Genomic DNA, 14,819 nt, shown 5'->3' on the forward strand with positions numbered 1-14,819 from the left:
CGAAAACGTGGAGATCTAATGCACATCATATGATTTCATAATTCTTTCATGCCTCCTTCCCCTTTCTTCCACTGCCCACAAAGAAGATTAACCAACAAGGTAAAGTGGATGTTATTTTTTATTCTTAATCATTGTTGAGACTTGGCTGTTAAAGTTAGGTTAGAGTTTTGTGATGTAAAACAGAGTGCACCACAGGGCTAGTGACAGTGTGTGTGCGTGTCGGCAGGGCGGCTGGAAAGAGGACAGTTCGGCTAGTTATCAAATAGAAATTTGATCCATCACCCTCTTGTTATGTTTTTTTGGTATACAATACTGTATAGTGCTTTATATTGTCTTCAAAGTGTACCAACTTTCACTAAAATATAGACGTTTGTCGAGGTTGGAACCCATGATTTATATTTACATTGTTTCCTATGGAGAAATGTGTTTTGATATAGAAACCCTGTTTCCATATGAGTTGGGAAATTGTGTTAGATGTAAATATAAACGGAATACAATGATTTGCAAATCATTTTCAACCCATATTCAGTTGAATATGCTACAAAGACAACATATTTGATGTTCAAACTGATAAACATTTTTTTTTTGCAAATAATCATTAACTTTAGAATTTGATGCCAGCAACACGTGACAAAGAAGTTGGGAAAGGTGGCAATAAATACTGATAAAGTTGAGGAATGCTCATCAAACACTTATTTGGAACATCCCACAGGTGAACAGGCAAATCGGGAACAGGTGGGTGCCATGATTGGGTATAAAAGTAGATTACATGAAATGCTCAGTCATTCATAAACAAGGATGGGGTGAGGGTCACCACTTTGTCAACAAATGCGTGAGCAAATTGTTGAACAGTTTAAGAAAAACCTTTCTCAACCAGCTATTGCAAGGAATTTAGGGATTTCACCATCTACGGCTCATAATATCATCAAAGGGTTCAGAGAATCTGGAGGAATTACTGCACGTAAGCAGCTAAGCCCGTGACCTTTGATCCCTCAGGCTGTACTGCATCAACAAGCGACATCAGTGTGTAAAGGATATCACCACATGGGCTCAGGAACACTTCAGAAACCCACTGTCAGTAACTACAGTTGGTCGCTACATCTGTAAGTGAAAGTTAAAACTCTCCTATACAAGGCGAAAAGCGTTTATCAACAACACCCAGAAACGCTGTCGGCTTCGCTGGGCCTGAGCTCATCTAAGATGGACTGATACAAAGTGGAAAAGTGTTCTGTGGTCTGACGAGTCCACATTTCAAATTGTTTTTGGAAACTGTGGACGTCGTGTTCTCCGGACCAAAGAGGAAAAGAACCATCCGGATTGTTATAGGCGCAAAGTTGAAAGGCCAGCATCTGTGATGGTATGGGGGTGTATTAGTGCCCAAGACATGGGTAACTTACACATCTGTGAAGGCGCCATTAATGCTGAAAGGTACATACAGGTTTTGGAGCAACATATGTTGCCATTCAAGCAACGTTACCATGGACGCCCCTGCTTATTTCAGCAAGACAATGCCAAGCCACGTGTTACATCAACATGGCTTCATAGTAAAAGAGTGATAGTACTAGACTGGCCTGCCTGTAGTCCAGACCTGTCTCCCATTGAAAATGTGTGGCGCATTATGAAGCCTAAAATACCACAACGGAGACCCCCGGACTGTTGAACAACTTAAGCTGTACATCAAGCAAGAATGGGAAATAATTCCACCTGAAAAGCTTAAAAAATGTGTCTCCTCAGTTCCCAAACGTTTACTGGCACGTGTTGCAGCCATGAAATTCTAAGTTAATTATTATTTGCAAAAAAAAAATAAAGTTCATGAGTTTGAACATCAAATATCTTGTCTTTGTAGTGCATTCAATTGAATATGGGTTGAAAAGGATTTGCAAATCATTGTATTCCGTTTATATTTACATCTAACACACTTTCCCAACTCATATGGAAACGGGGTTTGTAGAAAGTTTCTATTTACGAACCCTGTTCAAAAAACAATTAACTTAGTAAATCGAAGTTTCACTGTACGAGTGTTTTGAGGTATGAGCTGTATCAGAGAACCTATTAATCTTGTATCCTGAGGTACCACTGTACATATAATATTTCAAGCATAAAAACAGGAAGATTGTAGAATTTCTCAATAAAAAGACAAAGAAAGATCGCTGTACCTTGTAGTAGCTGTCGTCCGCTCCCAGGGCCTTGGACAGCCCAAAGTCACTGATTTTAGCAAGCTGTTGGTTGACCAGCAATACATTGCGAGCTGCTAAATCTCTGTGCACAAAGTTTTTCTCTTCCAGATATTTCATCCCCATGGACACCTGGTGCATCAGGTTGACAATGTTCTCCACCGTTACCGTATCTCTGCGGTTATAACGGGAGAAGGTGATATTTAGTAGCCATAATATGTCCCTTCAGGATTTTGCAGGATTTTTTTGCGTTTTCAGAAAGTTGAGGCAAAAGTTGCAAAGTTTTAGGCTTTTTTTTTTTTTTTAATCAAATTGGGATCTTAGGACTTTGTTACTAATGTTTAAAGTGTTCCTTTTAACTTTGACCTCAAAAAGCACATGATTTCAACAACAAATAGAAAACAAACCCCACACAAACCTATAAAGAAGACATCTAACGGCAGTAAAAGCACTTACTAAGATCTCATTGTGAAAATTACTGTACTGTTTTATCCATCCATCCATCCATTTTCTACCGCTTATTACCTTCGGGGTCACGGGGGGCACTGGAGCCTATCTCAGCTACAATCGGGCGGAAGGCGGGGTACACCCTGGACAAGTTGCCACCTCATCGCAGGGCCTAATTATTTATAATCCATAAGAGTAATAATTATGATTACAGAAAGAAACACCAGCAAAGGCCTCCTTATTGTCATCCACAAGTTGCAGACATTCTCTGTGTATGTTTTACGCTTGAAAAGTGTTTGTCCATGTCTTAAACATTCATTTATGTTCCAAAATAGTTACCTCCGTACATTAAGAGCATTTGTGCACTGTTGAGAGCGATCGGAAATGTATTTAGGTAAATAAGAGAATATCATCACACTTCAACATCTCTGACATGTAGATGCTGCCTCTTTGCTAGGTCATCATTGTAAATGAAAGTCTGTTCTTAATTGTCTTACCCTGGAGATCCAGAAGGCTTAGCGCCATTGACAGGAACCGGAAGAAGGTATTGGCTATTGCGGGAGGATGACAATTGTGACGTTTTAGCAATAACAAATTTAAATATTGTTACACGTTGGGGGGGTGTTTGAGGTGTGTGTGTGTGAGGGGGGGTTTGGTGGTAGCGGGGGTGTATATTGTAGCCCAGAAGAGTTAGGGATGCAAGGGATTCTGGGTATTTGTTCTGAGAACCTCCAGGTTCTGTAACAGCTTCTTCCCTCAGGCCGTAAGACTCTTGAACGCATCATAATTAAATCATCCCCTCAACTTCGCCCAAAATGGATTAACTCGCCGGAATAAATAAGACAATATAACATACATCCATAAACGTGGATGCATGTGAAAAAGTGCAATATATTTATCTGTACAGTAATCTATTTACTTATTTATATATATTTATTTATTTTAGATATATATTTATATATTATTTATATTTATATATATTTATTTATTTATACATGCACCTTATTGCTTTTTTATCCTGCACTACCATGAGCTTATAAAACGAAATTTCGTTCTTATCTGTGCTGTAACGTTCAAATTTGAATGACAATAAAAAGGAAGTCTAAGTCTAAGTCTAAGTCTGTTGTGTTTATGTTGTGTTACGGTGCGGATGTTCTCCCGAAATGTGTTTGTCATTCTTGTTTGGTGTGGGTTCACAGTGTGGCGCATATTTGTAACAGTGTTAAAGTTGTTTATACGGCCACCCTCAGTGTGACATGTATGGCTGTTGATCAAGTATGCCTTGCAGTCACATTTTCGGGAGGGGCACTGAAATTCGGGAGTCTCCCGGAAAAATCGGGAGGGTTGGCAAGTATGTGCTTTGTCTACAGAAGATTATTGATTAGATGTTTGAACGCCGCACAGAGACAAATTGATTGGGGCCAAAAAGTGCAGAGAAGTTGTAGGCTTTGGACAAAGTTGCGAGGCCGCGCATAATTTGTGGAGATTAGTTGAATTCACGTGAATTGGTGCAAAATCCTGGAAGGACTGCATATTATTACTTACTATCAAATACAGTCTAATATGAGTTATGATGACAATGAAGTGTGAACATAAAATCAAGAGAAACAAAAACTACCAAGTAAGGGATGCCATTTTGTCGGATACATTTCAGAGAAGTCAGTGTCCAGCTTAGATACCTCAAATCTATTCTGCTATACAATCTTTACACTACCTACTCAAAAGTATATCCACATGTTAAAGTCTTCGTATTGTCCCCTGAGAACTGTCATAAAAGTGAGATACAGCAGTACCTCAACTTAAGAATTTTGTGAGATAAGAGCTGTCTCTTGGCTAATTGTTATGCTCTAGGTTGCAGGCAGACATTTGAGTTACAAGCATCCTCACCATTAGTTGGTGTAGCAAATGTCACTCTGATCCTTGTAAGATCCACCCAAAACCTCGGGTCTTACTCGCTAGCATTAGCTTTTAGCTATAAAACAATACAATTTTGTTTTCCAATCATGGGAAGGAAGAAAGTGAGTGTGAAGGTCAGGAAAAAAATCATCAAAAAAGATGAGTGTGTACTCCACTTGGTGGAGCAATTCGAGTGTATCACTGCTAGTCTGCACCATACTGACGCAGAATGAGTCCAACGCCAGCCAAGAATGTTAAAGTAATATCTAAACGGACGATATTTATCTATGAAAATATGGAGCAGCTGCTCATGGTGTGTTTGACAGAGAATTTGTGGTAATCTGAAATTTCCTTGCTCATTTCTGTTGTTGTCTGCACACCATGTTCACTCTCTCTCTCGTCCACAGTATGGAGTGCAGCTGGCGCAAGGCAGCAGCACACACCTGACTTAGATTAGAAGCAGCCTATTTAACCTGGCTGCTGACGGCCTGTGAGTGCCGGAACTTTGTCACTGCTTGCAACCTGTTGATCTTGCCAGAGAACTCACTAGTTCGTCGTGTGCCATTCATCTAAGGTTTGCCTGTATTTTTCCTAGCCTTGTCTAGCGTTTTCATTTTGTACTTTGTTTATCTATTTACTTCTTTCATGAAGTATTTTTCCTAGCCTTGTCTAGCGCTTTTAGTTTTGTGTGTTATCTCTCTTAGTAGTTTTTTACATGGTGTGTTTTGTTGTGTTTACCACCATCGCCTTTGTTTTGCTACTTTGTGCTTTCTCCTAAATAAAAGGAAGAACAATTGTACACAATACGTCTCTGCATCCTTGGGATCCACCCCACCATTTCCTAACAGAATTAGCTAGAAGGAGATACCGTAGAAGTCCTTTCTCCAAAGTGAATGCTGCCACAGTGCTTCATAAAATGACTGTAGTTGTTTATAGTAGATTCTATTGTATTGCTATCATACAATATACCTGATCTAAAAGTGTTCTTTTTCTTTTTAAAAGGCATGTTACATGTTAAAATTGAGCTGTTTTGGGGGGCAAGGCACCGATTATATTTCTAATTCTCTGTGGACGGCCCTAAGCTCTGGAACACTCTGCCCCTCCATGTTCAAACCGCTCCCACGGTAGAGTGTTTTAAGTCTCGTCTTAAGACCCACTTTTATTCTTTGGCTTTTAACACTACGTGAGTTGTGTGGTCCTCTGTGGGGTTATTTTTTTAATATAAATTTTGATTTGTAAAATTTGTTTTAATTGTTTTTTCCCTTTAAAATCGTTTTTAATCATATTTATTTTCATATTTTTTTATATTGGTTTTATATTTATTTTTTGTTTTTATTCAGTCATTGGTGGAGCTAAGGATAATATTTGAACATTTTTGTTGTTTAAATGTGCTGTATAAATAAAGTGGATTGGATAATTCATTTAAATGGAGACGTTGATTTGAGATACAAGTGTTTTGAGTTTGTAAGTTGAGGTACTACTGTACTATATCACTCAAACATTGGTCTGTTAACAACACTTCTGAAAACATATCGATACAAAATATGTCATCTTGCATGAAACATACTTATTTGAGAAAAGAAACTTGTTGAGAGGTCCGGCGGCAGCCATCTCCATGACCAGCATCAGACTTTCAGCCCTGCACAGCCCCAGCATCTGAACAATGAAGGGATTACTCAGCTGATGCATGATCTCTGCCTCCTTCATCATCTCCTCCTTCACTAGCGCCTCGTTGTCGCTCTTCAGCACTTTGATGGCAACATCCATCTGGCCGCTGATGGAAACGGCGACAGAGTGTGAGCATGCCAACATGAAAGATGCAAAACTGGGAACATCTCTCACCTGTCAGCCATGAGGACTCCCTTCTTCACGCAGCCAAAATTGCCAGAGCCGAGCTCAACCTCGTCGATCATCAGCTGGTCCCTCCGAATGTTAAACTTCTTGATGTCGTTGGGATTATGATATGGGTTGAACCCGACGCAGTCCATTGGAAGTAGAAGATCATCTGCAGGTACAGCTGCTGGGGCGGCCTTGGAAGTCACATTCAGAGGTACCGAGCCTAGGGAGAACGGATAGTTGTCACACTAAAACTGCTCATCATCAAAACATCGTTCATATACTCTGGGAATGTCAGAGGATAAGATAGTTGTAGTCCAAAACAACAAAAGAAGCAATCACATTCCTAAATATAGACATTCCAACAGTGGCGGGCCGTGCGTTTCCCACCTAGGCCTTCAGTGATGTCCGACTTCAATGATTACCTCTCAAAATACCATAATTGATGTCACCACATGACCATTGCTGGAGAAATGCTATACAGAAACACATTTACACATTGAGTCACATCAAGAGTATACAAAACGGGTTATTTTAAATTATAACGCATCAGCAATTAAAACATATACCGTAAATTTCTCTGCTTGGCTTATGCAACTTCCGGTCAATAAAGTTTGATTCAAAGTACACACTTCTCAAATATATATTAACTGCCCTGACCACATGATGGTGACAAATACACATGTAACAATGTTAATTAAAGGCCTACTGAAACCCACTACTACCGACCACGCAGTCTGATAGTTTATATATCAATGATGAAATCTTAACATTGCAACACATGCCAATACGGCAAAAAGTGCAATTTTAAATTTCGCGCGAAATATCCTGCTGAAAACGTCTCGGTATGATGACGTCAGCGCGTGACGTCACGGATTGTGGAGGACATTTTGGGACAGCATGGTGGCCAGCTATTAAGTCGTGTGTTCTCATCGCAAAATTCCACAGTATTCTGGACATCAGTGCTGGTGAATCTTTTGCAATTTGTTCAATGAACAATGGAGCGGTGTATTGCGGCCGACTGCAGCAACACAAACACGGCCGGTGTTTCATTGTTTACATTCCCTGAAGATGACAGTCAAGCTTTACCATTGGTCTGTGGAGAACTGGGACAACAGAGACTCTTACCAGGAGAACTTTGAGTTGAATGCGCAGACACGGTACCGTGAGTACGCATGCAGCTGCGGCTTCCAAACATTTGATCGCTTGCCCGTACGTGCGTGCCGCTATGTGCATGTCACGTACATAACTTTGGGGACTTTGGGGAAATATATGTGCTGTATGAACTTTGGGGAGGTGAACGGTACTTTGGGCTGTGGGATTGAGTGTGTTGTGCAGGTGTTTGAGTTGTATTGGCGGGTTATATGGACGGGAGGGGGGAGGTGTTTGTTATGCGGGATTAATTTGTGGCATATTAAATATAAGCCTGGTTGTGTTGTGGCTAATAGAGTATATACTGTATATGTCTTGTGTTTGTTTACTGTTTTAGTCATTCCTAGCTGAATATCAGGTCCCACCCGCCTCTCACAGCATCTTCCCTATCTGAATCGCTCCCACTGCCCTCTAGTCCTTCACTCTCACTTTCCTCATCCACAAATCTTTCATCCTCGCTCAAATTAAATGGGGAAATCGTTGCTTTCTCGGTCCGAATTGCTCTCGCTGCTGGTGGCCATGATTGTAAACAATGTGCAGATGTGAGGAGCTCCACAACCTGTGACGTCACGCTACTCGTCTGCTACTTCCGGTACAGGCAAAGCTTTTTTATCAGCGACCAAAAGTTGCGAACTTTATCGTCGATGTTCTCTATTAAATCCTTTCAGCAAAAATATGGCAATATCGCGAAATGATCAAGTATGACATATAGAATAGACCTGCTATCCCCGTTTAAATAAGAAAATCGCATTTCAGTAGGCCTGTAAATGACAAGCATGACACACTTTAACAACACGAGTTTACAACTTTTACTTGTAACAGAACAGCAACTGTCAACAACTTGTGATCTGATTGGCTATCACAACTGTCTCTCAACTCTATGTTCTCAAATTCATCCGCTAACGGTTCCGGTGAGTATCCAATCACAGGACGCGTAAATGCCACGTTCAACGTGAGGCCATCTAGAAGGCCTTACTGACAACAACTCGTGATCTGATTGGCTATCGCAATTGTCTATAAACTGTATGTCCCCGATCACTTACAGTGCGCGGACGCCCGCATTGTTGATTCTGAAGGCCTCTTGCAGATTTGGTACAGCATGGCAACATAAGCTAGCTGAATTCTGATTGGATACAAACTAAAAACAACAGCACTGGAAGGAGCATAATATGACATGAAGAGAATTGGAATAATTTTGGATATTTAGGGAAAGTAAATAAAAAAATTATTTAATTTTTAATTATGATCATGATTTCTGGTTATGTTAGTCCAGCAGAGAAGGCCTTGCTGGTCCTGACGGCACACCACTGCATTCCATAGGCCAGATCAAAGATCAAATCACATCAGCGTGCATCTATTGAAACGTGCTTTTTGACACAGTTTATTCAATGTCAGGTTGTGACGTTGATTTGACCGTTGAAATTTGGTAATTTCCCAACCAACAACGTGGATCCGACACTGGACATTGTTGTCTCAATTTACAAATACAACAATTTTGCAACGTTGTTTCAAAGTCACTTTCAAAGGACATGTATGTATAATTAACGTTGTCTCAATGTCTTGCGCCTGCTGGGTTAATCTAAACTACAGGTATAACAAAAAAAAATTATAATATCAGCCAAGTGTAACGATGGAGAGTATGAGGAGGCATGGTGGTACGCGGATTGTTCTTCCGAGATGCCACAGGATCTCCGGAGACAGCGTGCAGGTAGGAAATTACTTATTTGCATAAATCATACAAAAACGAACAAAACAAGCAAACACAAGGAGAGCGTGCAGACTGCACACGGGAAGCTAACGGAATAGCTCACAGGGAAACACTAAGACGGGACTTAGCGTATGAAAAACCACGAGGAACCAACGTGACAGTTGCATGAGAGCTAACAAAAGCACCAGACTGAGTGACGGGGAAAGGCAGGCAGGACTAAATAGCTCTCTGATTAGTGCCCGGGAACAGGTGAGTGTCTCGAACACTAATCAGAGGCAGGTGAACATAATCAGCACCCATGACAACCAAGAGAACACAAAACAGGGGTGCTGAAACAGAACTTAAACAACAAGTGACATAAAACGTAAACAAACTGATCCGGATCACAACACAAAGGTTTGTTGATTCCAACATTTAGCTTTACAAGGTGAAGCTATGACATGGACTAATAACATGCAACTCAAGATTTTTCAAGCCTTCTTTTTAAATTACTTTCATGATTATGGCTTACAGTTGATGAAAACCTCGACTTAAAAATCCCAGAAAATGTGGGATTTTCAAAAAACTGTAAAGCCACGATCATTAAAATGATAACAAATAAAGACTTGACATATCTCACTTTGCATGCTATGAGTTTATCATATCACATATTAGTTTCGCATTTGAAGCTGATTGCTGGCATGAGTGGACTTCTGCACTATTTTCCACTTGCATAACTTTATTTATTTTTTACAGGTTTCCTTTGTGTTGGTTATAAAATGATCGTGTAGAAACCTAGAATACACATACTGAAGAGAATAATATTTACAATTTGACATGAAAACCACAAAAAGTCAACTCTCGTCCTCCAGAAAAAGACCATGGAGGTGAGCTCTGATCCAAATTCCATCGCTCTTTCTTTCACAACGTGAGAAACAGCACCCTCTAGTGGAGAGGCATAGCGAGTGTGACAGACAACCCGTGTGGCAACTTAACTGACTAATCCTGTTCTCCCCGACAATACAACCTTTTTTCATCAAGTGTTTTCAGTTGAATGTTTCCTTAGCCTGTATAATAAATGTACTTTGAATTTATTGACAATCCTTTCAATTTGCTGGTTTTAAGTGTTGTAATGTAGGCAACTGACCTCGAGGGGTCGGTGTGTAGCTATTTAGGCCCATTCTCCTCTGCAAGAAAGAGACAGTCCATTTCATTAGATAATAAACTCAGTAAGACCAACGAAATACTTTATCATGAAGTTAAAACTTACTGTTGCTGGAAGACTGGGTAGCTCTGAAAATATATTCCATATGTAAAAATAGGTGGGAAACAGAACAAGGGAATCATCAAAATGATTAATAATAATAATAATAATGATAGTAATAGCAACAATAATTTCTTATTATAATTAAAATCATGATAATAATTACATTCATCATTATATTTAATTATATAAGATGATTGGCACATGATGACTACAAAAATATGTAAACGTGTGAGGCCACTGTAATATTTGTATATAGTTTCTAAATTTCGTGGGATATTTATGATTAAATTCAAGTATTTGGATTACATTACATTGAACTGAATTAAATTAAATTAAATTAAATTAAATTAATTTAAATTAAATTACATTAAATTATTAACCATGAAGTCCAAACTTATTGGAAATATGGAAGACTGAGTATCTCTGAGAATACTGTGTATTTGATATGTAAAATTGGTGGGAAAATAAGTGAGAGAATTACTAAAATAATAAGATGAATTAGTAATCATAAGAATAACAATAGTGTATTATTATTATATCATTATCATCATTTTTGATAATAATTAAATTAATCATGTTATCTTATGGGGATTGGCAAACGACCACTAAAAAGATCGTGTGAGGAGGTAATTATGATATTTATACATCTATTTTTAAATCTTGTAAGTATATTTGTAATATAATTCAAAATCTTGGTGTTTAATTAGTTATTACTAGAAGTATCAATATTATAGCTTTTTCTCTCTAAATTGCGCCTTTCGCTCTATTTTTCCCATTTTTTCATCGTATTTTTTAAAAATCTAATTTTTACAAAAAAACAAAACAAATCGGGGGCCGTAAAAGTCTCGCACTTTGGACACCCTCTATTTTGTGTAAGGTATATATTTTTGCAAGTTATTTCCGCTCTCAAAAACACTCGATTGTCCTCACTACTTTCTTAAATTGTGAGCTAGATACATGAAAATTAGGATATTACATTTAGATGAATTTACAAAGAGGTTGCAGACCACATGTGTGGCCCAGTTCATATATATTTTTGTATTCTATATCAAGAGATAAAATGATTTAAATATTAATTAGCTATATTATTACTACTGATATGTTTAGATATGATTGAGTACTTCCAGCCGCTCCGTTGACACATGCATCGCCAAGACATGTCACCAAGCCATCAGATTTCATCTTCAGGTACTCTACCAGCTAGTAAAATGACAAGAAAAAAAATATTTGGACTTAGAAGAGGCCATAAATTACATTAAATGCAATACAGGATTAATGTGAATGTCAATAAATAGGACATGTTCTTAAATGGATGCACCTGCCATATTGTATCAAACTGTGTCCCTCCTGGCATGGAATATTTTCCTGACTTGCCTTCGATGATTTGATAGTGATAAATAGTTTTTCCATACATGACAGAGAGTGCAAAAGTATTCGGCTCCTCTCGGTCTCTAATGCTGAAAAGAACCCAGACAAAGAACAGGAGGTTGCTTCAAACAAGTCCTGTAAAATGTCAAGACCGTCACTTTGAGCTAAATGTGACTTACAGAAACTTGCCGTCTGGTTGACTACCGCGATAGAGCAGCCTCTCACTTTCCTGTCGGGGGATTTGCCCGTGATACCAAGGCATCCTCTCGTGGGCTGTAGTGGCGATGAGCCTTTCCACTTGAGGAGCTTGACTGATGATCGCTTGCTTCATGGCTTCTCCCTTCAGAGTAAAAGATTGTTAGTAATTATGTTACATAAGTCACTTTTTTTGCACATGTTGATCTGAAATCAGAAGTGGGCTGTACACAAGAGGAAAATATATACATATATATATATATATATATATATATATATATATATATATATATATATATATATACACACACACACACACACACACACACACACACACAGGTAAAAGCCAGTAAATTAGAATATTTTGAAAAACTTGATTTATTTCAGTAATTGCATTCAAAAGGTTTAACTTGTACATTATAGTTATTCATTGCACACAGACTGATGCATTCAAATGTTTATTTCATTTAATTTTGATGATTTGAAGTGGCAACAAATGAAAATCCAAAATTCCGTGTGTCACAAAATTAGAATATTACTTAAGGCTAATACAAAAAAGGGATTTTTAGAAATGTTGGCCAACTGAAAAGTATGAAAATGAAAAATATGAGCATGTACAATACTCAATACTTGGTTGGAGCTCCTTTTGCCTCAATTACTGCGTTAATGCGGCGTGGCATGGAGTCGATGAGTGTCTGGCACTGCTCAGGTTTTATGAGAGCCCAGGTTGCTCTGATAGTGGCCTTCAACTCTTCTGCGTTTTTGGGTCTGGCATTCTGCATCTTCCTTTTCACAATACCCCACAGATTTTCTATGGGGCTAAGGTCAGAGGAGTTGGCGGGCCAATTTAGAACAGAAATACCATGGTCCGTAAACCAGGCACGGGTAGATTTTGCACTGTGTGCAGGCGCCAAGTCCTGTTGGAACTTGAAATCTCCATCTCCATAGAGCAGGTCAGCAGCAGGAAGCATGAAGTGCTCTAAAATTTGCTGGTAGACAGCTGCGTTGACCCTGGATCTCAGGAAACAGAGTGGACCGACACCAGCAGATGACATGGCACCCCAAACCATCACTGATGGTGGAAACTTTACACTAGACTTCAGGCAATGTGGATCCTGTGCCTCTCCTGTCTTCCTCCAGACTCTGGGACCTCGATTTCCAAAGGAAATGCAAAATTTGCATGGTTGGGTGATGGTTTGGGGTGCCATGTCATCTGCTGGTGTCGGTCCACTCTGTTTCCTGAGATCCAGGGTCAACGCAGCCGTCTACCAGCAAGTTTTAGAGCACTTCATGCTTCCTGCTGCTGACCTGCTCTATGGAGATGGAGATTTCAAGTTCCAACAGGACTTGGCGCCTGCACACAGCGCAAAATCTACCCGTGCCTGGTTTACGGACCATGGTATTTCTGTTCTAAATTGGCCCGCCAACTCCCCTGACCTTAGCCCCATAGAAAATCTGTGGGGTATTGTGAAAAGGAAGATGCAGAATGCCAGACACAAAAACGCAGAAGAGTTGAAGGCCACTATCAGAGCAACCTGGGCTCTCATAACACCTGAGCAGTGCCAGAAACTCATCGACTCCATGCCACGCCGCATTAACGCAGTAATTGAGGCAAAAGGAGCTCCAACCAAGTATTGAGTATTGTACATGCTCATATTTTTCATTTTCATACTTTTCAGTTGGCCAACATTTCTAAAAATCCCTTTTTTGTATTAGCCTTAAGTAATATTCTAATTTTGTGACACACGGAATTTTGGATTTTCATTTGTTGCCACTTCAAATCATCAAAATTAAATGAAATAAACATTTGAATGCATCAGTCTGTGTGCAATGAATAAATATAATGTACAAGTTACACCTTTTGAATGCAATTACTGAAGTAAATCAAGTGTTTCAAAATATTCTAATTTACTGGCTTTTACCTGTATATATATACACATTTGATATACATATATATATATAGATATATATATATATAGATATATATACATACTGTATGTATAATATATATATACAGTATGTATATATAGATATACATATATATATATATATATGTATATAAATCTATATATATATATACATATACTGTTTATATATGATATATGTATATAAAATATATGTATGTATACACACTTATATAAATATATACATATACATGTACAGTCATGGTCAAAAGTTTACATACACACGTAAAGAACAAAATGTCATGGCTTTCTTGAGTTTCCAGTAATTTCTACATCTCTTATTTTTTTGTGATAGAGTGATTGGAGCACATACTTGTTGGTCACAAAAAACATTCATAAAGTGTGGTTCTTTTATGAATTTATTATGGGTCTACTAAAAATGTGACCAAATCTGCTGGGTCAAAAGTATACATACAGCAATGTTAATATTTGGCTACATGTCCCTTGGCAAGTTTCACTGCAATAAGGTGCTTTTGGTAGCCATTCACAAGCTTCTGGTTGAATTTTTGACCACTCCTCTTGACAAAATTGGTGCAGTTCAGCTAAATTTGTTGGTTTTCTGACATGGACTTGTTTCTTCAGCATTGTCCACACGTTTAAGTCAGGACTTTGGGAAGGCCATTCTAAAACCTTAATTCTAGCCTGATTTAGCCATTCCTTGACATTCCTTATAGGAACTGTTTTTTTATTATTCATTATTAATATAAACTTGTCAGCTTTTTGTCATTTCAAGATGCCTTTATCTCTGTATGTCTCGCTACGCAGGCGGGATTACAGGGGAAAGTGCGAGCAGTACCAGAGACGAGCTCACTCTGCTGGCAGACGGTACTAAT

The 14,819-nt window shown here is 38.7% G+C and overlaps 1 protein-coding gene across 4 annotated transcripts in view; it reads right to left on the bottom strand.

The window, feature by feature from the left end:
* zap70 (zeta chain of T cell receptor associated protein kinase 70) overlaps positions 1-14,819 on the bottom strand; it is a 52,126-nt gene that overhangs the window by 6,627 nt on the left and 30,680 nt on the right. For all 4 annotated transcript variants that reach the window (XM_061976379.2, XM_061976377.2, XM_061976376.2 and 1 more), the window contains 8 exons: positions 12,007-12,167; positions 11,778-11,916; positions 11,581-11,659; positions 10,463-10,485; positions 10,340-10,379; positions 6,360-6,576; positions 6,085-6,291; positions 2,157-2,349 (listed from right to left, as the gene is read on the bottom strand). In XM_061976379.2, coding sequence (XP_061832363.2) covers positions 2,157-2,349; positions 6,085-6,291; positions 6,360-6,576; positions 10,340-10,379; positions 10,463-10,485; positions 11,581-11,659; positions 11,778-11,916; positions 12,007-12,167 — 1,059 coding nt within the window. The remainder of the gene's footprint in view (positions 1-2,156; positions 2,350-6,084; positions 6,292-6,359; positions 6,577-10,339; positions 10,380-10,462; positions 10,486-11,580; positions 11,660-11,777; positions 11,917-12,006; positions 12,168-14,819) is intronic.

The sequence above is a fragment of the Nerophis lumbriciformis genome, linkage group LG14 (assembly GCF_033978685.3).
Source record: "Nerophis lumbriciformis linkage group LG14, RoL_Nlum_v2.1, whole genome shotgun sequence".
Lineage (NCBI taxonomy): Eukaryota > Metazoa > Chordata > Actinopteri > Syngnathiformes > Syngnathidae > Nerophis > Nerophis lumbriciformis.